Source organism: Heptranchias perlo, chromosome 7, assembly GCF_035084215.1.
Source record: "Heptranchias perlo isolate sHepPer1 chromosome 7, sHepPer1.hap1, whole genome shotgun sequence".
Taxonomy (NCBI): Eukaryota; Metazoa; Chordata; class Chondrichthyes; order Hexanchiformes; family Hexanchidae; genus Heptranchias; species Heptranchias perlo.
The window spans coordinates 83,226,326-83,252,281 of NC_090331.1; the positions used below are offsets into that span (position 1 = coordinate 83,226,326).

Genomic DNA, 25,956 nt, shown 5'->3' on the forward strand with positions numbered 1-25,956 from the left:
TGGCCCAGATTTTGTTGTCAAAATAACGGTGAGGCTAATGGAGTTTGCCATAATTACATAGAACGTACAGCACAGAAACAGGCCATTCGGCCGAACAGGTCTATGCCGGTGTTTATGCTCCTCCCACTCTTCTTCATCTAACCCCATCAACATATCCTTCTATTCCTTTCTCCCTCGTGTATATCTAGCTTCCCCTTAAATGCATCTTTGGTACAGCAACTTCAGGCGAGGGGCAAATACGCGGTTAAACTCAAAAATCCAGAAGTTGCTGTCCGTGATGCGCTGCTCTGCCGTTAGCTGTGTGAAAACAGCATCTCACTGTCTGCCTCACCATTGAAATGCATTGAAATTGCTGTATTTACGCAATAGATACAAATTAAACTCGCCACAGAAAGTTGAGTCAAGTCATTTAAAGTACCCTTTTAACGACGTTATAAGTATTAATTACTGCCAATCAACCTCTCTGGCACTGAAAATTAACTGTTACAAGTATGGAGTCTCATTTCTCAGGTTTTAATTGTTGGAGGTTTTAAAAACATAAAATTTATTTTTTTTTTCCTTTTCCTTTCTGAGTCTCTTTTTTTCTCTCTCAATCCAATCTTTCTTTCCCTCTCTTTATTTCTCTTTCTTAACCTGATTTGACATTGAACTCACCCACTCTGATTTACACTTCCTTCTTGGTCCTTGCGCTGTTTATTTCACAATCCTTCAATCTGATTGGTTAAGGAGATGGCTGCTTGCCCTGTTTCCCTCGCTGTGACGTCATCACCTCGCACTTTCAGCAACTTGCCACTCAAAAAAATGTAATAACCTAAACATGCAAGGGCAAGTCTAACTAACAGCAGACGCTGTTAGATGTCCTGCTGCAGCAAAATTTGGCTCATTACAAAAAAATCCATTCATTATATTTTTTTGTAGCAGTTACATTGTTTAAAAGGAAGCAGGAAAGAGCCCAGGCAGTAAGGCTCTCCATTTAAAAGGGGACCTCTCAGTAACGATACTCTCCTTTTAAAAGCAGTCCGAGGCAATGAGACACCCTCGCCTCCTCACAACGCTGGTCAGAGCTTGCTGCTTGTGTCTGGTAATGGAAACTAGCTAACCAGCAGACAGAATCATTCCTTCTCTCAATGTGGACAGAATGAAGCAGAATCCGTATCCTATGTTCTCAGTAATTGTTCTAACATGGTTGGGAGCGAATTGTGACGGCAGCATGTACGACAGTAGCAGTGGATTACATGTGTTGATGGCAATCAAGCTAATGCGTACAAGCCCAACTCTGAGATAGTCCTTGGGGCTTAATGCTGTTTTGAAAAAAAAATACATGACAGGATATATTGCACTAATAATTTTCGCTCACATCAATAACTTACAGTATGATGGGTAATTAAAGCATGATTCTTCGTTAATGTATAAATATAAAATAGAAAGTGACATCGCCACCTTGGATAAGCTGCCTCTCCTTTCAGCTGCACTATTGGTGCCCAGGATGATTTACCGATGGCACAGAGACTGCAACAAATTACCAACAATCTCAAACATCAAGCTGCACCAAAATACAGAAAGACAAAGGCACGCTTGCAGAATAGGCTGGTAAACGGCAAATCAAATTCAATATGGCGAAGTGTGAGGTGGTTCATTTTGGTAGGATGAATAAGGAAGTCACTTATTGGTTGAAAGGTAAGAAACTAAATGGTGAAGAGGAACAAAGAGATCTGGGAATACAAATACACTAATCGCTAAAATTAGCAACACAAGTTGATAAGGCGCTAAGGAGTGCAAACTAAGCACTGGGTTCAAAAACAGTGATAATGTTAAATTTATACAGAACCTTGGTTGGACCGCTCTTGAAGTTCTGGTCTCCACACTATAGAAAGGATATTGAAGCACAGTGCAGAAAAGATTTACATGGATGTTACCAGAATTGAGAGGATGCAGCTATCAGGAAAGATTGAGCAGGCTGTGGATCTTTTTTTCTGGAAAAGAGAAGACAAAGAGAAGAAACGTTAGAGGTTGTTAACATACTTCCCTCTGATCATTTGTATGGAGGATGGGGAAGAGATTGCATTTACCTCATGTGGAAGCAGCTGGCCAAACCTGAATAATAGAAATGCCAATGAAGAGGGATTTTGCGGAGTTTTGTTAGACTGTTGTTTTAGAACTTTCTATCAGAAGGTGAGATAAGTTGAGTAGGACGATCCCACGCAAGAGCGGTTTGTGCATAATCTGTGGGAGGAGCGGAGTCGATGGGTTAAGTGTCCCATTTTTTAGTCCATTCTTATGACTTCCATGTGTTTATAAATGGAGAGATGAAAAAAACATTCAAAGAAGGCTGTTTGAAATGGTCATTGAGAGTACATTTCATTTGTTTGTAAGACTTTAATAATGAGCCACAGCAGCATTATCATGATGCATATGTCTGCACTATTGTGAATCTGGAAGAACATTATTAGCTTGTGATCCTACAGATGTGAAGTATTACTAATTCTGCCACTTTGTCAGGGGATAATACCCATGGTAAATATTCATTCATTTAACAAATTGCAGATGTGAAAGTGGAGTTTATACCAGATATTATCCAGGATCTGGATTTATTTAAAGTTGGATCCCAATGATGTTTCTTTTTTAGCTTATCGGTGAGGGTGTTTTAAAGGGAATGTATTGGCACACATGTTCCAGCATGTGAAGACAATATGTGGGACCATCTTGCAAGCATCAACTTATTATTTTGAATTAAGAAGACAGACGCAATGTTTTACGTTAAATTAACGTAAACATGTCAGTGATTGTTGTGACTTTTGTTTAAAAGTGTGTGATGAGAAAATTAAAACTCCCTAAATTGGCTGCTGGGTTCAGATCACTGAGTCTTGTGCCTAATTGCCTAAAACCTTATAGCCATCTTTTCTTGATTTAAAGAAGAAAACAAAACTATAAATGTTGATGCTGGATTGAAACTAACCAGATCCCAGGATCTGATGTTCTTCAGCTTATGCACAGAACCCTAATTTGGTAAATGATAAGTATATAGTTCACATGGCGTTGGCAGAAGCCTGAGGCATATTGCCTGTCCAAACCCCTTATGCCAAGGAGCATTGTGAAAGCCTTAAAACGTCTTGGCGAAGAAAGTACATGTGGACAGTGTGCTTGTGTGTTCATTTTTTTTAATGTTCTGGATTAATTAATGTCATGGATTTTTTTTCTCCCTCAACATTCTCTGCTCAACCTTCTGTCTCCTGAAGGTGGTGTCATTCAGACATACAATTCCACGGATGCTGACATCCCTCCCGTACTTCGACAAATGGTCATTCTAAACGTGTAAGCCTGGACAGGCTGTGTAGGGCATCATAGTTGGGTCTGATATTACCCCCGTTCAACCCCTCCCCCCAGCTCGACTCCCCACCCGATCTCCACTAACTCCCCGCTTGACGCCCCGCCCCAGTCCCCACTCCAACAGAAATTACTAGATGGCGACTGAGAAGATTTTTATGTTTCTTAGCCTAGAGGCATTGAGACCAGTTGTAGTGCCTCACAATTCACACAATTGTGACATCCATTAACAAAATTGTAAACTTAATTATAAAGACTGGGCTCACAATTCTAGTGCACATAACCCACAGAGCAAATCTTTCACCCCCTCCCCCAATTCTAAACCACTGCAGTGAGAGTGTTGCATATTGACCAATTTGCTTTGAAGGCAGGTTGTTGTATTTTAGCTTCTCATTCATTCTGATTTCCATGAATTTGGACATTATTGGCAGTAGACTTGAAGCTAGACTCTAGACTTTGTTTCCTTGGGGCTGCTCTGATTTGATAGCCAGAGTTACTATCAGGATAATACATATCTCAGCAGTGCGTTGTACTACCGATAGGATGATAGACACCTAAAAGTGTGTGAGGCAAAAACCTGAAGGATTCAGGCAAACAATAAACTATAAGAACAATTGAACAATATTCTGTGACCCCTGAAATTTGTTGCAGTTTCAAATCTTCCTTACGAGGCTTTACAATAGATGTACACTCGTATAAAAAATATTTTTTTAAACAACTCAATTGGGAAAATTTGGATGCAGAGCAGGTAACAGAATAAAACATCATGGACATGTTATGTGGTGCAGTGTTTCTTTTAATACACTGAGAGAACATACTGGCCTAGAAGTTGGATGGTGACACGCCCGTTTTTCGGGCACTAAACGGGTGCCTATACCTCCAAAATGGCGTGCAAGAAGCGCATACTCAGTACGAGCCAGAGTTGCGCCGCCTGCCATACTGGTATACGCAAACAAATATTGGCAACCAGGGCCCATGTCTGATACAGGTGTTTAGCCCGTTGCTAATTCAAATAAGGTGCCAAACGCCTATTTGTGGCCTCCTGTGCAATTTTTTTAATTCATTCATGGGATGTGGGCGTCGCTGGCGAGGCCAGCATTTATTGCCCATCCCTAATTGCCCTTGAGAAGGTGGTGGTGAGCTGCCTTCTTGAACCGCTGCAGTCCGTGTGGTGAAGGTTCTCCCACAGTGCTGTTAGGAAGGGAGTTCCAGGATTTTGACCCAGCGATGATGAAGGAACAGCGATATATTTCCAAGTCGGGATGGTGTGACTTGGAGGGGAACATGCAGGTGGTTTTGTTCCCATGTGCCTGCTGCTCTTGTCCTTTTAGGTGGTAGAGGTCGCGGGTTTGGGAGGTGCTGTCGAAGAAGCCTTGGCGAGTTGCTGCAATGCATCCTGTAGATGGTACACACTGCAGCCACATTGTGCCGGTGGTGAAGGGAGTGAATGTTTAGGGTGGTGGATGGGGTGCCAATCATGCGGGCAGCTTTGTCTTGGATGGTGTCGAGCTTCTTGAGTGTTGTTGGAGCAGCATTCATCCAAGCAAGTGGAGAGTATTCCATCACACTCCTGACTTGTGCCTTGTAGATGGTGGAAAGGCTTTGGGGAGTCAGGAGGTGAGTCACTCGCCGCAGAATACCCAGTCTCTGACCTGCTCTTGTAGCCACAGTATTTATATGGCTGGTCCAGTTAGGTTTCTGGTCAACGGTGACCCCCAGGATATTGATGGTGGGGGATTTGGCGATGGTAATGCCATTGAATGTCAAGGGGAGGTGGTTAGACCCTCTCTTGTTGCAGGTGGTCCTTGTCTGGCACGAATGTTACTTGCCACATATCAGCCCAAGCCTGGATGTTGTCCAGGTCTTGCTGCATGCAGGCTCGGGCTGCTTCATTATCTGAGGGGTTGCGAATGGAACTGAACACTGTGCAATCATCAGCGAACATCCCCATTTCTGACCTTATGATGGAGGGAGGATCATTGACGAAGCAGCTGAAGATGGTTGGGCCTAGGACACTGCCCTGAGGAACTCCTGCAGCAATGTCCTAGGGCTGAGATGATTGGCCTCCAACAACCACTACCATCTTCCTTTGTGCTAGGTATGACTCCAGACACTGGAGAGTTTTCCCCCTGATTCCTGTTGACTTCAATTTTACTAGGGCTCCTTTGTGCCACACTCGGTCAAATGCTGCCTTGCTGTCAAGGGCAGTCACTCTCACCTCACCTCTGGAATTCAGCTCTTTTGTCCAAGTTTGGACCAAGGCTGTAATGAGGTCTGGAGCCGAGTGGTCCTGGCGGAACCCAAACTGAGCATCGGTGAGCAGGTTATTGGTGAATAAGTGCTGCTTGATAGCACTGTTGACGACACCTTCCATCACTTTGCTGATGATTAAGAGTAGACTGATGGGGCAGTAATTATCCGGATTGGATTTGTCCTGCTTTTTGTGGACAGGACATATCTGGACAATTTTCCACATTATTGCGTAGATGCCAATGTTGTAGCTGTACTGGAACAGCTTGGCTAGAGGCGCAGCAAGTTCTGGAGCACAAGTCTTCAGCACTACAGCTGGGATGTTGTCGGGGCCCATAGCCTTTGTTGTATCCAGTGCACTCAGCCGTTTCTTGATATCACGTGGAGTGAATCGAATTGGCCGAAGACTGGCTTCCGTGATGGTGGGGATATCGGGAGGAGGCTGAGATGGATTATCCCCTCGGCACTTCTGGCTGAAGATGGTTGCAAACGCTTCAGCCTTGTCTTTTGCACTCACGTGCTGGACTCTGCTATCATTGAATTAGTTGTTTAATTATCCACCACCATTCACGACTGGATGTGGCAGAACTGCAGAGCTTTGATCTGATCCGTTGGTTGTGGAATCGCTGAGCTCTGTCCATAGCATGTTGCTTCCGCTGTTTAGCATGCATGTAGTCCTGAGTTGTAGCTTCACCAGGTTGGCACCTCATTAGGTACGGCTGGTGCTGCTCCTGGCATGCTCTTCTACACTCCTTATTGAACCAGGGTTAATCCCCTGGCTTGTTGATAATGGTAGAGTGAGGAATATGCCGGGCCATGAGGTTACAGGTTGTGCTGAAATACAATTCTGCTGCTGCTGATGGCCCACAACACCTCATGGATGCCCAGTTTTGAGCTGCTGGATCTGTTCTGAATCTATCCCAGTTAGCACGATGGTGGTGCTAATGGTATCCTCAATGCGAATACGGGACTTCGTCTTCACGAGGACTGTGCAGTGGTCACTCCTACCAATACTGTCATGGACAGATGCATTTGCGAAAGGTAGATTGGTGAGGACGAGGTCAAGTAAGTTTTTCCCTCGTGTTGGTTCGCTCACCACCTGCCGCAGGCCCAGTCTGGCAGCTATGTCCGTAGTGGTGCTACTGAGCCACTCTTTGGTGATGGACATTGAAGTCCCCCACCCAGAGTACATTCTGTGCCCTTGCTACCCTCGGTGCTTCCTCCAAGTGGTGTTCAACATGGAGGAGGACTGATTAATCAGCTAAGGGAGGACGGTAGGTGGTAATCAGCAGGAGGTTTCCTTGCCCATGTTTGACCTGATGCCATGAGATTTCATGGGGTCCGGAGTCAATGTTGCGGACTCCGAGGGCCACTCCCTCCTGACTGTATATCACTGTACCACCTCCTCTGGGCGGTCTGTCCTGCCGGTGGGACAGGACATACCCAGGGATGGTGATGGAAGAGTCTGGGACGTTGGCTGAAAGGTATGATTCTGTGAGTATGGCTATGTCAGGCTGTTGCTTGACTAGACTGTGGGACAGCTCTCCCAATTTTGGCACAAGTCCCCAGATGTTAGTGAGGAGGACTTTGCAGGGTCGACTGGGCTCGGTTTGCCTTTGTCGTGTCGGGTGCCTAGTGGTCCGATGCCGGGTGGTCTGTTCGGTTTTATTCTTCTTATGACTTTTTTTAAGCGAGATTTTACAACTGAGTGGCTTGCTAGGCCATTTCAGAGGGCAGTTAAGAATCAACCACATTGCTGTGGGTCTGGAGTCATATGTAGGCCAGACCGGGTAAGGACGGCAGGTTTCCTTCCCTCAAGGACATTAGTGAACCAGATGGGTTGTTACGACAATCCGGTAGTTTCATGGCCACCATTACTGATACTAGTATTTTTAAATACAGATTTTATTTAATTAATTGAATTTAAATTCCCCAGCTGCCGTGGCAGGATTTGAACTCATGACTGCGGATTATTAGTCCAGGCCTCTGGATTACTAGTCCAGTAACATAACCACTATGCTACAATATTGGGTTGCCCTGCATGGAGCCGGCATCGGTTACACTTAGGCCAAGTGATCCTTAAAGGGACCAATGCAAGCCTCAACCAGCAAGGTAAGCCATCAAACATTGAATTTATACAGTGTTCTGTTTAGAGTACTGCATTCAGTTCTGGGCACCGCACCTCAGGAAGGATATATTGATCTTGGAGGGGGTGCAGTGCAGATTCACCAGAATAATACCAGGGCTAAAGGATTAAATTATGAGGACAGGTCGTGGAGACTAGTCTTGTATTCGCTTGAGAATAGAACATTAAGGGGTGATCTAATTGAGGTGTTTAAGATGATTAAAGCAATTGATAGGGTAGATAGAGAGAAACTATTTCCTCTGGTGGGAGAGTCCAGAACAAGAGGGCATAACCTTAAAATTAGAGCTGGGCCAATCAGGGATTATATCAGAAAGCACTTCTTCATACAAAGGGGAGTGGAAATCTGGAACACTCTTCCCCAAAAACCTGTTGAGGCTGGGGGTCAATTGAAAATTTCAAAACTGAGATTGATAGATTTTTGTTAGGTAAGGGTAATAAGGGATAGGGAACCAAGGTGGATGAATGGAGTTAAGATACAGATCAGCCATGATCTAATTGAATGGTGGAACAAGCTCGAGGGGCTGAAGGGGCTACTGCTATTCCTATGGTCCTATGTTTAGGTTACTTATCAGTCCAGTGTAGAAATAATGACACGAAAAATAAAATGTGTGGGAAAGCACTTTGCTGCACTTAAGTGGTTGGAAGTGTACAGCGATCACTGTGATGTATGTTGAGAGATGCACTTACTGCCTTGAGATCAGCCATAGTGGAGGGCTGTGCTTTAGTGTGAAGGGACCAAATTTTGCTGCAGCAGGTCATCTACTGGCAACTGCCATTAGTTAGACGTGCCCTTGCATGTTTAGGTTTTTATATTTTTTGCTTGGCAAGTTGCTGAAAGTGCGAGCTGAAAACGTCACAGCGAGGGAAACAGGGCATCTGGGACCTGAGTGAGTGGGGTAAGGAACTGTGTATCTCCTTAACCAATCAGATTGAAGGATTGTGAAATTACCAGCGCAAGGACTGAGAAGGAAGTGTAAATTAGAGTGGGTGAATTCAATGTCAAATCAGGTACAGAAACAGAAATAAAGAGAGGGAAAGAAAGATTGGATTGAGAGAGAGAAAAAAGGGACAGGAAAAGTTTTTAAAAATGTTTTAATTTAAAATTTTTACATTTTTAAAATCCCAAACAAAAATTAAAGCTTGAAGGAATGAGACTTCACACTTGTAATAGTTCATTTTCATTTGGCAGTAATTAACACTTATCCCTTCGATAAAAGGATACTTAGACTGAAAATGACTTGACTTAACTTTCTGTGGCGCGTTTAGTTCGTATCTATTATGCAAGTTCAGCAATTTCACACCATTCAATGCATTTCATTGGTGAGGCGGACAGCGAGATGCGGTTTTCGCAAAGCTAACAGCGGAGTGACGCATCTCAGACAGCAACTTTTGGATTTTTGAGTTTAACCACACAACTGTCCCTCGCCTGAAGCTGTACCATTTCTGCATAAATAATAGCGAGCGCCATTAGCCTCACCGTTATTTTGACAGGAAAATCTGGGCCGCCTTGTTTTAGTGGTGAAATGGGGAGAGGCTGCAGGAGCAATAATTACTGATACATTTCCACTATTGAAATTACTTTTTTAATATCTATATATTATTAAATATCTTGCATATGGTGCGCAGTTCCGTTGTCACGATTTTTGGTCACGCATTTCTGTCAACATTTCCCACGTTAGGATTTAAAGGCCTTGGAGAGGGTGCAGAAAAGATTTGCCGGAATGGTTCCAGGGATGAGGGACTTCAGATATGTGGATAGACTGGAGAAGGTGGGGTTGTTATCCTTGGAGCAGAGAAGATTTGATAGAAATGTTCAAAATCATGAAGGGTTCCAATAAAGTAAATAAAGAAAAACTGTTCCCATTGGCGGAAGGGTTGAGAACCAAAGGCGACATGAGGAGAAACTTTTTTACGCATTGAGTAGTTATGATCTGGAATGTGCTGCCTGTAAGGGTGGTGAAAGCAGATTCAGTCGTGGCTTTCAAAAAATAATTGGATAAATACTTGAAGGGAAAAAATTTGCAGGGCTATGAGGAAAGAGCGGGGAAATGGGACTAACTGGATTGCATTTACAACGAGTCAGCACGGGCTCGATTGGCCGAATGGCCTTCTGCACTGTAACCATTTTGTGATTCTATGATTTCCCATTCAATTTTGCTGTCATCTGTCGTGATGCAGTTGTGGACTGTTGCCACCAGATGGCGCTGCAGAGCGAGCTTCTGAAGAGCTCCATTGTATATTCACACACACTTGCATTCACCAGCTGACCATAGGCAACGCCTGAGAAAAGTGTGTGCTGATTATATTAAAACTGTACAGCCATACCTTTGAAATGGCCCAGTTTTGTGGCTAAATTTCAATCCTGTCCTAACTCTGGAGCAGCATTCACAAATTTTCAAATGTCCTCCAAGTGTAAAACTATTGATTCTAAAACTTGTTTTGAAATTGCAGGAAAGGCCATGAATGAACTGCTTAGTTTGTAGCTCCACACTTTTCAAACAGAGTAATTAATACCTTATTGTGCATTATACATAGCTCACGGCTTGGATAGGTATCATCAAAGTACATTAAGATGTAAGGTACAAAATACATTAAGACACATTAAAGTGTCAGCTGAGGCTCAGTAGTAGCTCTCTCACCCCTGAGTCAGAAGGTCATAGCTTCAAGTCCCGGAGACTTGAGCACAAAATCGAGGCTCACACTCCCAGTGCAGTACTGAGGGAGTGCTGCAGTGTCGGAGGTGCTGTCTTTCAGATGAGATGTTAAACCGAGGCCCCGTCTGCCCTCTCAGGTGAACGTAAAAGATCCCACGGCACTATTTTGAAGAAGGGCAGGGGAGTTCTCTTCAGTGTCCTGGCCAATATTTATCCCTCGACATCACTTAAAAACAGATTATCTGGTCATTATGACATTGCTGTTTGTGGGATCTTGCTGTGCACAAATTGATTGCCGCGTTTCCCACATTACAACAATGACTACACTTCAGAAAAAAGAACTTCATGGGCTGTAAAGCGCTTTGCGACGTCCTGAGGTTGTGAAAGGCACTATATAAATTCAAGTCTTTCCTTTTTCTTTAATCCCTGTATTAGAGAAGTGTGAAAAACAAAGTAAGTGCATCAGGCCAAAACATTCCAACCATAGCAATGCAGTAAAATTATTAGAAACACATATTAATATAGAAATGAAAATATTAGCTTATTTGAATATTTCGAGTATTATACAAGGTAAGATGAAGGTTTGGCTGTTTTTCCATCATTGTTGAGGCCTGTGCTCCTGATTTCTGAGTTTGCAGGTTGATATGTATGTGCAGAATACTTTGGCCATTGTATATTGGAAGTGACAGTCTGGATAAGTGAAAGATGTTGAACAGCCTTTGGGAGGGCATGTGTGACTGTTCATAATTACTGAGTTAATAAAATGCAGATGTCATCCATCTTGTTTGTTGTTATTCCCGGGGTGGTGGAAAAAATTACGCTTTTCAGTGATAATCAACGGTAACAACAAATCTGTACGGTAGTTGGGAAATGAACTAAAACTTGTGATGTTTTTCCCCGAGTAAGCCTTGCACTGCATTTTGTGCAAATAAGTTCCAGCAGTGGTGTGTCAAACTTCCTCTTTTATTTAAACAAAAGGAACCTGAGTGGGTGTAAACCTTGGCTGGAAGTTGTACACTGATTGTACCAGTTATTTGATTGGAACAATGTCACTTCCAGTTTGCCAATCGGGATGTGACAATAAGCAGAAAGGGTCAGTTAGAGGATGTGATTCTTTCTCTTAACCACCCCTGGAATATGATCAGTCTGAAATCAGTAACTTTTTCCAACAGCTGCTGCTGAACTATTGAGAGGAAGGTGATCGCATCAGTAGTGCTGTGAATATTTGTGTGTGTGTTATCAGAATGTGTGGCTGGCTTAGTATTTAACAATATTTGTAGCATTGTTGAGCCTTACAGTCTCATAGTTGGGGTTTCAGACAACAGGTTGGTGAACAATGTAGATGCTGTTAACAACAACAGGAATTTTATGTGCTAATTGGTCGCTTAATGACTTTCAATCTGGAAATCATGATACTGTGAATTTCATTCTGATAACACAAAGAATAGTTGTCTGAAAGAAAGAAAGACTTGCATTCATACAGCATTCTTCATGACCTCAGGATGTCCCAAATCGCTTTACAATCAATTAAGTACTTCTTCAAAATATAAGTATAGTCACTGTTGTAATGTAGGAAACGCGGCAGCCACTTTGTGCACAAGATTCCACAAACAGCAATGTGATAATGACCAGATAATCTGTTTTAGTGATGTTCGTTGAGGGATAAATGTTGGTTAGGACACCAGGAGAACTCCCCTGCTCTTCTCCGATTAGTGCCATGGGATCTTTTAAGTCTACCTGAGGGGCAGAGAGGGCCTCAGTTTATCATCTCGTGCAAAAGACGGCATCTCCGACAGTGCAGCATTCCCTCGGTCCTGCACTAGTGTGTCAGCCTAGATTTTCTGCTCAAGTCTCTGGAGTGAGACTTACGGTAATTCTTTAGGCTTTTAATGATAAGTCACAAAAAGCCACATTTAAAAATAATTAAAAATAAATTAGTTCCGCCATGTTTTGGTAACAAATTGACTCACTTGTCTTTGTCAATCAGTGTCACGACTCAACTATATCTTGACATTAGAAAATGGAAATGGGTCTATTAGGCAGAAAATGGACTCTTCAATCTATTCAGAATTTCAGCTGTGAGGAGAGGTGAGCCTGATGAGATGCTACCTATAGGCATCCCTAGACAGCCAAGCCCAGGTCAGAGTGGAGATGGCTGGAAGGGTCAGGGAGAGTGTAGGAACTGGTCCTCTGGTGTGTCTTTAATTACTGCATTATTCATATTATTGATTTGTTTTGGTTGCTGTTCTTAACCAAGTGACCTTTTAACCGTGATTCCCTCTTCTCACCAGGACTTGATACGATAAATGTTATTTATGATTCTTAATTAGCTAATATTTACACTATTTTTGCAGCAATAGCCTAAAATAAAGTTAAATATATTTGCTTACCACTGGATTTCTGTTCAGTACATGCACAGCCTAAGCAACTGGAAGAAAATATTTTACAATCTTTGAGAACATTTATTGTGGCCCACAGTACCAAGGCTAGTTTCTAGTCCCTCTACCTTGTCCAAGTGACCAGAGCCCTAGACTGAGTATGCACAGGCTATTATACCGTGACTCTCATCACCCCTGGTCGCATCCACACACAGACCGTCCAGCAGGAGTCACTGGATAGTGATTAAGAGCACGAATCTTTGGTATTGCCCTCCTCTCCCCGTGTGTGACCAGTTCTAGTACCTGGCTGTGTTCAGTTAACTCAGGAATCAAACCACCGACCTTCTCAGTCCGTATGGTTCAGCACTACCCATATGGTGCATTTACTCACTGAACAGCCAAGTCATTAATCTTACAATAATGTCTTGTTGTAGTCAGTGCACCTTTTCCAACAAAAGCCCTTACTGCAGCACTGTGATGCACCATGTCAGTGTAGCGTAGACTGGCAGGATTTGGATTAGTATCCATCAATCCTGTCGATACAGGATTGCCACCTTGCCCAGCCTGTGAAAGGAGGAAAAGAGGGTCGACCTTTTGTTAGAAGAAGCACAGACACTTTGATCAATTCAACAGACGCATCAAAAGTGAGCCATGCAGACTAGAAAGGGCTGTAGTTTCACCTGGTGGCTGGTGCCCACTGAACCAAACCCCAGCATCAGCAGAAAGAGAGGGGGGAAAATGGAGAGGCAAGAAAATGGAGAGGCAAGAAAGGATTTCCTTTAGTTGTAATGATTTCGGTTAGCATAAGTTATGCTCTACTTCATGCATGCTTATCTCCCCTAAAGCTCCTTTTATAAGACACATATTGTGCTGTAAAAATTTGTATTGATTTTGCAGTAGAGGCTTTGAGATATTTCCATTAAAAGCAATCGGCGGAACTGATTGAACAGGGATCTATGATTGGAATTACCTTGTGTAGCAGCTACAGTCGAGCATTTTATATTTCTAGAAGCTTCTTTTAAACAAGGAATACGTAGTGTTGAATTTCTATTCTAGATGTTTTAAACATTACTTTTTTTATATGTTTGAATGATTGACATGTCACCTTTCAAATGTTCTAGATGTGGAGTTTGTAAGACTCTAAATTCAGAAATATTTTGGCCCTTTCCTCTGTAAATAACTCTAGCTCCTCAAGCTAGATGATCAATGATCAATCTACCTTTTTACTGTACATGTTTGGTTCCTGTGGTGAGCCGATAGGTAAATGCGTTCCGTAGTTTGGGAATGAGCAGTAGGCCAAGAAGGTGCCAAATTTGACTTCCAGTTTGTGCTGAGTTAGCAGATCTCAGCTGATGCCTCAGTTGCACTTGGTGTCACCAGTCTAGAGAGGAGAAAAAAAAAATTGCCAGAGTTCTTGCAACTAAAGTGACTCCGGCTGGAAAGTGCGCTCACGCATCACATATGACCAATTGTGTGGGGGATCCGAGGGGTGCTGCTTGCAGCCATGAACCATAACGCAGTGCAAGTCAGCATCTTCGGTTGGTGGGGGGTGGGTGGTGGAATGATTGAGAAGTTGTGTATTCAGGAGTCAGAAAGCTGCATTATACTTGGAGCAGAGCACGCTGTAATTGAACACACTGTGATTATGGTTTAGCACCTTGCATCTGGAGGCTAAAGTGCCACTGGCAGCTCCTGACATTGGGTGTACGATAGTGTACTGTTTCTGCCCCTGGACTAGCAACCCATGAGTTCAATCCCACGGTGGTAATTAGTGAAATTGAATTCAATAAATCTAGCACTTTATGAAAGCTGCTAGGTTGTTGTAAAACTCCGACTGCTTCAGGGAAGGGAACCTGCTACCCCTACCCAGCCTGGCCCTACGCGTGACTCCTAATGCCCTCAGGGCAACTCAGGATAAATGCTTCCTTGCCAGCGTTGCCCATAACCCAAGAAAGCCATTTCACTCTGAGATTGTAGCAATGCCCATTACTGCCAGAATAATAGCCGCTGGTGCGACTTTGTCCTGACTGTGCACATGCAAATCTCACGCACACACAGTTGCTCTTGAATCCATTCTGCAGCATAAACAGGGCACATTTGGCACAATGGGAACCTGGTTATATTGGAGGAGGGTCCCTCATATAAATGGGTCCAAATGAACAGCTATCATCATCAGGGTACCCTTAAAATTTATCATTAACTTCAAACACTGAGCAAAGATGAGATCGCAACAGGTATTGGCTTGAAAAAGTATGAGCCAGATTCGTGAGGCACCTGAATTAACCAGAATAAAAAAAAATGTATTTACGTAGTTTCTTGTTGCAACAATAGGAACAACTTACATTTGTATAGTTTCATTAACATAGAAAAACGTCCCAAGAGGCTTCACATGAGCATGATCAAAAAATGGACTCTGAACCAAAGAAGAGGCTATTAGGAAGGTTGAACAAAAACTTTGACAAAGAGGTGGTTTTTAAGAAGTGCCTTAAAGGAGGAGAGAGAAGTGGAGAGGTTTAGGGAGTGAATTTCAGAGCGTGGAGCCTAGACGGCTGAAGGCACGGCCACCAATGGTGGGAAGAAGGAATGGAGGCGGGGTTGCACAAGAGGCCAGAGTCAGAGTAATGTGGAGTTCTGGGGTGGGGGGGGATTGTTGAGTTGGAGGAGATTATAGAGATAGGGAGGGGTGAGTCCATGATGGGATTTAAACATGATGATTAGAATTTTAAATTGAAGGTGTTGGGGGACCGGGAGCCAATGTAGGTCAGCAAGCACAGGAGCGATTAGGGTTGCCAACCATTCCGAATTGTCCGGGAGTTTCTTGGAATTGAGGATTGATTTCTCGGGCACTGCTGGGGGCAACCTGGGAGTGTTGGAATGGTGAAGGACCCTGATAGTATATCGACCCATGTTGTGAGGCCCAAATTCAAGCAACCCAGTCCTGTCTGCATTTGTATTTATTATTCACTAGGTTGCCGTGATTCAGTTTTGCAACCTGGCGACTTGGAAAGGACTGTTCTTGGCACTGTTGCCTCATTGGTGGAGAAATCCCAAATCAGTATACGAAGATGCTATCAGCAACTTGAGATCTATGCAAATTAATGGAAACATTGATTTAATGTATGTACCGTATTCTGGGGTCAATGGTATGCACCTCTGGGGCCCACAAGGACAAGGGTTTGAAGGGTTACTGAAGGGAATAGGTAGAAACCTAGTAGTAGTAATCCATGCAGGGGCAAATGATAAATTACAGGGGCCTTAAAAGCCACACATGAGAATTAGCTCAAAACTTAAGGATAGAGGATGCAAAGTAATGTTCTCTGGTATACTTCCAGCATTTCAAAAAGATGGGGAATTCACCAAAAAAATTGAGGTAAATGATCAGTGTGAGTACAACAATTTACATGAACAATTTGGACTCGGGAATCAGAAGTACAACTTCAAAATTTGCAGATGACACCAAATTGGAGGGTATAGGTAATACTGGGGAAGACTGCTACATAAAAGAAATACAAACTTCCAGAATGGACGTGTAATTGGCAAATGAACTTTAATATAGGTGGTGCATTTTGGTAGGAAGAATAAGGGGGCCACATACTCCTTTTTTTAAAAAAAAGCCTAAATGGGGTAGATGAGCAAAGGGATCTAGGGGTACAGATACACAAATCACTAAAAGTAGCAACGCAGGTTAATAAGGCCATTTTTTTTTAAAAAGCGAACAAAACATTGATTTGTTTCTAGAGAGAGAGAATTAAAAAGCAGAGAAGTTATTTTAAATTTGAATAGAACCTTGGTTAGACCACACTTGGAGTATTGTGCACAGTTCTAGTCTCCATATTATAAAAAGGATATAAAGGCACTGGAGAAGGTGGAAAAAGATTTACAAGGATGATACCAGAACTGAGAGATTATAATTATCAGGAAAGATTGAACAGGCTTAGGACCCTTTTCTCTGGAAAAGAGAAGGCTGAGGGATGACCTGATCGGGGTCTTTAAGATTATGAAAGAGTTTGATAGTGTACACTTGGAGAAGATGTTTTCACTCATGGGAGAGACCAAAACTAGAGGCCATAAAGATAAGGCAGTCATCAATAAATCCAATAGAGAATTCAGGAGAAACCTCTTTACCCAGAGTGTGGTTAGAATGTGGAACCTCCTACCACAAGGAATAGTTGAGACGAATAGCATTGGTATATTGAAGGTGCAGCTAGATAAGCACATGAGGGAGAAAGGAATAGAAGGTTATGCTGCTAGGGTTAGATGAAGATGCGTGTGGAGCATAAACACTGGCATAGACCAGTTGGCCAAATGGCCTGTTTCTGTGCTGTACATAACACTGATACCTTCACAAATAACTGGAAATCCTTCCAGAATGAAAGGGACTGTTACTGGAGAGACAGGCTACAATTAAACCAGGAAGAGACAAAGAGACTTGTGAGGAATCCTGAGGCAGTATTTACACTAGATGGTGAGGAGGGCAAAGTGGAAACAGAATCCCTGATGACACAGTTCATAGGGAGAAAGCAGCCAGCGGGTAAGTATGGACACAGATACCCAGAGTGAGACATGAACCAGAGACCAGACACTGGGGACAAGAGAGGAGGCACATCTACAGTGAGATGTACATACATGAATGCTAGAAGCAATATTTCGGGACTGGAGCCTGTTCTGGCAGTAGGGAACTACAATGTGATGCAAATATAGCTAAATCCAGAGAATGGAAATGAAAGTAACATTCAGGGCAAAGATACTACAGGGGACCCAACCTTTATAAGGTAAATGCAATAACATTTACAAACTGCAGGCAAGTGTCATATGATCGGATGTCACATGATCAAATCTCCAGGGACATGGAGTTGGCAACCCTAGGAATGATAGGTGAGTGGGATTTTTCAATACACTCCACACCATTAATTACTTTTAGGATAAAGTAATTATTATTAATGTAGGCAGAGTTGGGGCTTTCATTAGAGTTTTTTTTTACAGATTTTGAAGATTTCCAAATTTCAGGTTAGAATTTGGCAGTGTTAACAGTGGAAGATGAATTTTATATCCTTGTCCCAAATGACATTGGTTTCTGAATTAAGCTAGAATGGGGCACTAGAATCAATTCTCCGTAATAGGACATGATTATTTAAAATGTAATGTTTTCTAAATTAAGCCTTTTTAATTAAAAAAAAAATTGTTTTATTTTTGAGGAACTCGTTACTCTAAAGGAGTGTTGTGCCTTAGGCAGGGTTTGCTGGCAATAGAATTTGTAATGATGGGATTCCACTGCTAACAATCTGTCAGATTAGTGTATGTGATATATACTGGACAATCTACCTATGGCATTGCACTCTGGGAGTCAAAGCCAAGTGTAACCTTCAAGGGAAGTGAAGTTAGAGGGTGGGGGTTGGCGGGGGGGGATAATTGGATCAGGGCATGCAAATGTGATCCGGTCTCCATTTTAAAGTCATGCATTTTGTTCTGATTTTTATATAATTTCATTATAAATTTCTGAGTCCCCATTTATAATGGAAATTGCCTATGTAAACTTGTCACGGTGTGATTACACGCTCCCACCTGTAGAGTACATTCTGAAATCCTCAAGATTTTAACTTTAAAATTCCTCCAATTTTAAAGGAGGGATTGCTGATCCTTTGGTTGCTAGTATTCAGAGCTCAATAAATATTGCAGAAGTACTGAGGACTGAAAGATAGCAAATGTAATTCCAACATTCAAAAAAGGAATAAGGCATAAATCAGGTAGTTACGAGCCAGTTAGTCTAACAACCATGGTGGTAAAAATGCTTGAGGGCACTTTGCAGGATATTATAAATGAGCTTTTAAAGAACATGGGTATTATAGGGAGCTGTCAGCATGGCTTTAGAAGTAATGTCTTACAACCCTACTGAAATTCCAGAAGGGGCTGGTTCAGCTAGTGGACAAGGCTAATCCAGTATTTGTAGTTTAGTTGAATTTTCAAAAGTTTAGGGTTCATGGGGTAGTTGCCAAATTATGTAGATAGATTGAGAATTGGCTTAGCAACCGTGCACGATAAATGGAAAATGCTCTGCTTGGAGGACAAGTAACCAGTGTTGTTCCATAGGCATTTCTTTTGAGATCACAGTTATTTATGATATTTGTGAATTATACGCAACATAATGTCTGTGGTGGTAAGTTTACTGAAGGCACAAAACTCTTTGGGTAACTAATGAATAAATAGTAGATTGACTATATTCAAAGACTTTGAACATTAATGTAGCTCAGCTCAGGTGGATTTTAATGTGGATAAGTGTAGGATAATGTATATAAGAACAGGCAATGATAAACATCTGTAGGACATGTCTGTTGGCAGTGGGCAAAAGGGAAAAGGATTTGGAAATGATCATTGATCATATTCTGGAAAACATCTGGTCATGTGAGGCAGTAATCGGTACCTGTTCATTGGGACTATTCATCTGAAGAGGAAAGAAAAAAATCTCTTGCATCCTTTTATTTCCTTTTAAGGTGTCTTAAACGTTCCTGTTGTCCCAGACTATCATATACTGATTTATCAGTGTATATCACATGATCGTGAGGCACACTACGGTCATCGGTACCTAACTACCAATTAGAGTGCACCCCTTGGACTGGTAGATATTTTGGCAGTTGATAAATCTAATGTGTATGTGGCCGGAATATACCAACTGCAGAAAATCTTGACTTCCTTGAAAACTGCATCTCATAGAATCATACGGCACAGAAGGAGGCCATTCGGCCCATCGTGAATTCAGCCCTTCTGCTCTCTGAAAGAGCTACCGATTAGTCTCTATGCACGTGTACACGGGGTGCTGAGTTTCAGAGGAAACAAGAAAAAGACAATTATCTTGGTCACGGTGGTCTTACTGCCAGCAGTAAATCGTGACTGATGATTTGTTTTCCTTGCTCTTCTAAACTCATGCTTGGTACAGTTCTGTGGTTGCTGGGGGCCTTCCAGTACCTTCCCTACAGGAGGGGTGGGATGGGGGAGGAGACATAATTCACTTGTGAGTCTTGACTGAGTGAATGTTGGCACATTGTTCAACCTTTGGAGTCATCATAGCTGAACCTGATCCTGTCCTCATCCAGGGATCACACACTCCCTCAGCAGTGGGCACTGGACAACAATCCAGAGCTGGAATCCTTGTGATCAGTACAGCTCAAATTCCTCATTGGACAGTCCATTTCCCAATTGGGCCATTGGGGGAGCTGAAGTTGATGATGTTTAATGTACATTGCTACTTCTGACAGCTGTGAAAAGCAGGTACAAATAAATGCACAAGAATGAGCAACGTCTTTCTTTTGTTCCCAGGCTTCTGCAAGTGTCTCTCTGTAGCTGTTGTGGAGCCCCTTGTGATAATTAGCTCCAGCTCTGTGGGATAGCACCTTCTCTGCACCTTCACCTCACTGGCACAGCAGTGAGCAGTAACTTAATGTGGTTGGGGGTTCATAGGAATACACGTACCCATAGTGCTACGTGTCGGAGCTCCACTACACACCACCAACCTGCCTGCGAGAGGTTTGTTTAGTGAATATTTTTTGTTCCCTGCCTTTGAAAGTGGGAGGGCAGCAAGAGTTCAAATGGGCCCTAACTCTCTGGAATATTACTCCAAAAGTTTCCAGCCTACTTGAATCTCCCAGTCCTGTATCAATCTATTACCAGCCAAAGCGGGTACCACTTAAAATGAAGATGCACCAATGATCTCTGACGAATGGCAGGCAAGCAAGTTAAATTTCCCATCCATCTGGCCTGCAGTTATGTGGTAATGCCACAGAACCAGCCCACTGAAAGACACACACTGGCAGCAATGAGCGAATGTAAAAATATTGCAGTGAGTGGGTGTGGCCACCAGATGGCACCCTTACTGAAGGCAGAACATTCCTGTGGGTAAACTGCAACCAGTAGTTATGGGATCCTGACTAAGTGGAGGCAGTTCTGGGAAAATTACAGTGATAGCAGCACACAGGGAAGTTCCTCCAATTAAATGAAAGTAAAGGAAATGTGACTGGAATTACACAGCGCGCAGTCAGCAATAAATGTTGGGAATGTGGCTTTCTGTCAGAATCTACCCAGCTATCATGGTAATAGTGGCGCAAATTGCTGTAATATAGTGTGAGCTGAAAGGCTTTTGTTTATTGAAAGCAAATAAACTCTGGCATTAAATATGACGGTAAATCAGGTGTCAATAACAGCAACTCTGGAAAAAGATTAAGTAGCAAACTTTTTCCCTCCTGTAAGTACTTGTCCTCCGTTCTCTTGTAACGGGTTTTCTTTTAACGTTCTCTTGAGAATCTTGTGTAATCAATAAATAAAAGATTCTGCAGTGACAACAGTATTGAGATTGTTAAAATATTTAAGTTGCCCGTAACTAATCAATGGTCTGAATGATGGTGGGGCTAATTGATTTGCATGGTTCTGCCTTGGTTAATTTGGAAGAGTGCGAGCAAAGTTAAATTGAAACTTTTTAGTTTCATGAAAATAGAAATGTAAATCTGCCCTTAAACAAGATGGGCTGCTGTGGTGCCAAATTATAACTCTGCTTGTTGCTTGATTTAAGGTTGTCCTACAAGGCTCCCTGTTTGAGCTTGGCAATGTACCTCCGAAGTGTAGGGGGCCTAATAACTCAGCGTAGAAACTTCCAGATGACCGTTTTTCCCCACTCTGTTCCAGTTTCTCTCTACTCTGTTCCGTCCTCGCCCCCCCTCCCCCCAAAAACCCTTTCAAAATATTTTTTAGAATATGTTTTAAGATTCTATTTTAACTGACAACAATTTGAGTTTAAAGGAAATCAATATTGGCTTTTTGATTCTATTAATCCTGCACAACCAGATGTTGGCCTTGCAGGGGCCATGATACAGCCGTTAACATCCCCTGTGATGAACATGGTAAACCACAGTGTTTTACAAGCCCCAGGGTTCGGCACAAATGCCCCATTAATTGTTGGTAGCATGATGGAGCTTAACCTATTTTGTCCCAGTAGGCTGTGTACCATGGAGTGACAGACCATGGGTTGGTCCTGCTACGCATCAAATTGATGACCTGAGCTTTACTGTGGGACTGCCTACGGGGATTAAGCTCTTCCTCAAAACGAGAGAGAAATCAAAAAGCAAGTCATCCCCTGCATGTGGCTGGCTCCACCTAGTGCTCAGGTCAAGATTAGGATTGGGAGAGTCAGAGAATTATGTGGCACCGGAAAAACCATCAGCCAAAATAGAAAGTGCACCATATTTTAAAAAAAAACAATTGATTTATGGGATATAAATGGCTAACCTGTGTAATTGGAACGGTGGTTCACTCATCCCTATGAAGGGCAAATATGATCTCGAGGAATACTCAACAACAACTTGCATTTATATAGCATCTTTAACGTAGTAAAAAGTCCCACGGCGCTTCACAGGTGCGTAATGAGACAAAAATTGACGCGGAGCCAAAGAAGGAGACATTAGGTCAGGTAACCAGAAGCTTGGTCAAAGAGGTAGGTTTTAACCAGCAGCTTAAAGGAGGAGAAAAATAGAGAGACAACGAGGTTTGGGGAAGGAATTCCAGAGCTTAGGGCCTAGATGGCTGAAGGCATGGCCGCCAACGGTGGGGTGATGAAAATCGGTGATGCGCAAGAGGCCAGAACTGGAGGAACGCAGAGATCTCGGAGGGTTGTAGGGCTGGAGGATGTTGCAGAGATGCTCTATCACTTAAAACCAGATGTGACCTTTATGAGTTGGAATTCAACACTGATATTGTTTTGGAGACCCATACCAGACCTTTGCAGGTGTATTGAAGGGAAATGATACTATGCGCCAACCTTTAGTCTGCAGCTCAGCTGCACAGTAACTTGGCAGTTTTATATCTGGGTAAATCTGCTCCATTTTGACACTACTGGTGAGTTAGGGGACTGCAGCAGATACTTACTCCTGTTCTAGAGATAGAATCATAGAACGGTTACAGCATGGAATGAGGTCATTCAGCCCATCGAGTCTGTGCTGGCTCTATGCAAGAACAATCCAGCTTGTCCCACTCCTCCGCCCTATCCCCTTAGCCCTGCAAATTTTTTCCTTTCAAGTACTTATCCAGTTCCCTTTTGAAGGCCATGATTGAACCCGCCTCCACCACTCCCTCGGGTAGTGCATTCCAGATTCTAACCACTCGCTGTGTAAAAAAGTTTTTCCTTATGTCACCTTTGGTTCTTTTGCCAATCACCTTAAATCTATGTCCTCTGGTTCTTGACCCTTCTGCCAATGGGAACAGTTTCTCTCTATCCACTTTGTCTAGACCCTTCATGATTTTGGTCACCTCTATCAAATCTCCTCTCAACCTTCTCTGCTCTAAGGAGAACAACCCCAGCTTCCTCAGTTTATCCATGTAACTAAAGTCCCTCATTCCTGGAATCATTCTAGTAAATCTCATCTGCACCCTCTGTGGCCCACAGAGTCAATGTGGAGCAGGTTTAGCTGCGATAAACTGCAACAGGGCCAAGAGAAAGAAATTCTGAAATGGAAAGTGCAAGGAAATGGCAGGATTTAATGAAGAAAATAGGTGAGAAGCCCGATGACCCCTCTTTCCTATCTCTCGTTGAAGTAGCTCAAAGCAGCCTCACCTTTACTGTTTGCCCGCTCTGGAATCCTGTACATTTCCTATTTTTAAAATATGTTTTGTCTTTAATCCCCCAATTTTCTCCTTTCTTCCTCTGAAAGGGCTGACTCTCGCTGGGTCACAGTTCCAGAGGTGCAGATAACCCTCTGATACTTTGCCCAAGCCATTCCTCATGTGTGCGCCAAAAGGAGTAGGTATCAGCAGGTTACTGAGCCATTTGTGGCATCACTGCCGAGTCTAATCCTGACCTCGCCTCATATCCATGTACGCATTCGACAGCATCGCCCAAACCCATCACCTGGAAGGACGAGGATAGCAGGTGCATAGGAACACCATCACCTCCAAGTTCCTCACCATCCTGACTTGGACATCCCCTTGGATAGTTCCTTCGTTGTCGCTGGGTCAAATTCCTGGCACTCCCTACCTAACAGCACAGTGGGAACACCTTCACCATACGGACTGCAGTGGTTCAAGGAGAAGGCTCACCAGCATCTTCTCAAGGGCAACTTGGGTTGGGCATTGAATGTTGGCCTTTCCAGCAACGTCCACATCTCGAGGATGAATTAAAAATACACATTTTCCAGCAGGGTCACTGGGCCGTGAGCTGATTTTTTCTTTTGTTTTGCTTCAGTCAAAACACTGTTTAAAATCTCTTTGCATCTCACATATGACTGTGTTGCAGCCTGACACTTAGTTTCACTCTGTTAATCATCACGTGTATTCTTTGTCATTTTATTTTCTGTTTTATTTTTCTTTCCCACTTGCCCTTTCTAGAAAGGGGGTTGTGTAAGACTCGGGCACTGTAGAGCAATGAACATTTTAACTTAATTAAAGGGCTGTAATAGTCACTCACAATTACCATACCCAAGTGTGTCTCTAACTTTTTTTTTCCTGTTGCAAATACAAGCCTCTGGAAGGCTCAGAAAATACTGTATATATTTAAATACAAGCCTTTAGATGGCCTAGGGAATACCTCATATGTGTGTATTTCAATATCCTTGAATTATATATAAACTTACTTCAGATCTGACCCGAGTACAGCAGTGGGGCAGAGCATCAGTTTAATTCAGATTCTACTTTCTTATTCCCAGCTGTACTTTCTTGTCTTGTAAATTTGGCTAATTACATCATCCTCAGGAAGGTGGTGTTCTGTATTTGATGAAGGTGGGCGAGAGCAAAGGCATATTTGCTTTTGTGATCTTTCACTTTCAGATCTTCCTGAAGAATGTGTTGAAACCTTCCTAATAGAAATAATGAAGAAAGAAAGACTTGCATTTATATAGCACCTTTCGCAATCTCAGGATGTCCCAAAATGCTTTACAGCCAATGAAGTATTTTTGAAGTGTAGTCATGTTGTACTGCAGGAAATGTGGCAACCAATTTGTGCACAGCAAGGCCCCACAAACAGCAATGAGGTAACGACCAGGTAATCTGTATTTTAGTGATGTTGGTTGAGGGATAAATATTGGCCAGAACACTGGGGAGAACTCCCCTGCTCTTCAAGTAGTGTGATGGGATCTTTTACGTCCACCTGAGAGGCCTCAGTTTAACCTCTCATCCAAAAGACGGCACCTCCGACAGTCCAGCACTCCCTCAGTACTGGTAGTGGGAGTGTCAGCCTAGATTTTGTGCTCAAGCCTCTGGATAGAGTCGCTCAAAAGTGATTTGAAACACTGCAGCTTAACAGTAATTTTTTTTTCTTCCTTCCTTGTTTTAACAGTTTCCCAAAAGATAGTGGCCACACGGAAGAAGCAGCAGCTCTCTATTGGACCATGCAAATCGCTGCCCAATTCCCCGAGTCACTCGTCAGTGTGCTCTGCGCCAGTCTCCGCTGTTCACATCAGTCAGGTACGTGGTGGAGGACTAGTTCGGGGGAGGAGCTGGCTGAGTGTGGGATACTTATCTAAAGAAGCAAACGGGCAATGTGCTGGAGGTCGAGGCACGTGTTCCCATTCTGTCTGGATCAGCACCCTTTGCATGGCTGAACCTACAGGAAGACGCACAATGGGATCACACTGGACGATTGCGGTTTTTTTAAAAGGTTAAATCCTGGGGCGTCCAGGTGGGCTCAGTGGAAAGCTACACCTTACATAGTGTGGCACTGAGGAATGCCGAGCAGGCAGGTTCAGGTTTCGAGCCCAGGACTGTTTTGAGTTAACTGATTTGGCGTGGCAGTGAGCATACTGCAGTCCTGAGTTCAATGCCCCTCAGGTAGGGAGGGCCGATTGTTCAGGGTTTCTGCTTCTAATCATTGTCCAATAACCCCTACTGAGAAGGGCAGGTGTGTGGATGTCCGGTGAGCACAGTAATGGGCTTGGCTGTGTTGCCCTCCACAGTCTAATAGAAGAAAAAGAAGGACTTGCATTTATATAGCACCTTTCACAACCCCAGGACGTCCAAAGTGCTTTACAGCCAATGAAGCACTTTTTTTCCTTTATAAGTGTAGTCACTGTTGTAATGTAGCCACTTTGCGCACAGCAAGATCCCACAAATAGCAATGTGTAATGACCAGATCATCTGTTTTAGTGATGTTTGAGGGATAAATATTGGCCAGGACACCAGGGAGAACTCCCCTGCTCTTCTTCGAAATAGTGCCATGGGATCTTTTACGTCCACC

The 25,956-nt window shown here is 43.1% G+C and overlaps 1 protein-coding gene across 2 annotated transcripts in view; it reads left to right on the forward strand.

Annotated features, from left to right (window-relative positions):
* The window catches only part of agap1 (ArfGAP with GTPase domain, ankyrin repeat and PH domain 1), a 655,663-nt gene that overhangs the window by 369,626 nt on the left and 260,081 nt on the right, over nucleotides 1-25,956 (forward strand). For both annotated transcript variants that reach the window (XM_067987994.1, XM_067987993.1), the window contains exon 7: nucleotides 25,060-25,187. In XM_067987994.1, the coding sequence (XP_067844095.1) occupies nucleotides 25,060-25,187 (128 nt within the window). The remainder of the gene's footprint in view (nucleotides 1-25,059; nucleotides 25,188-25,956) is intronic.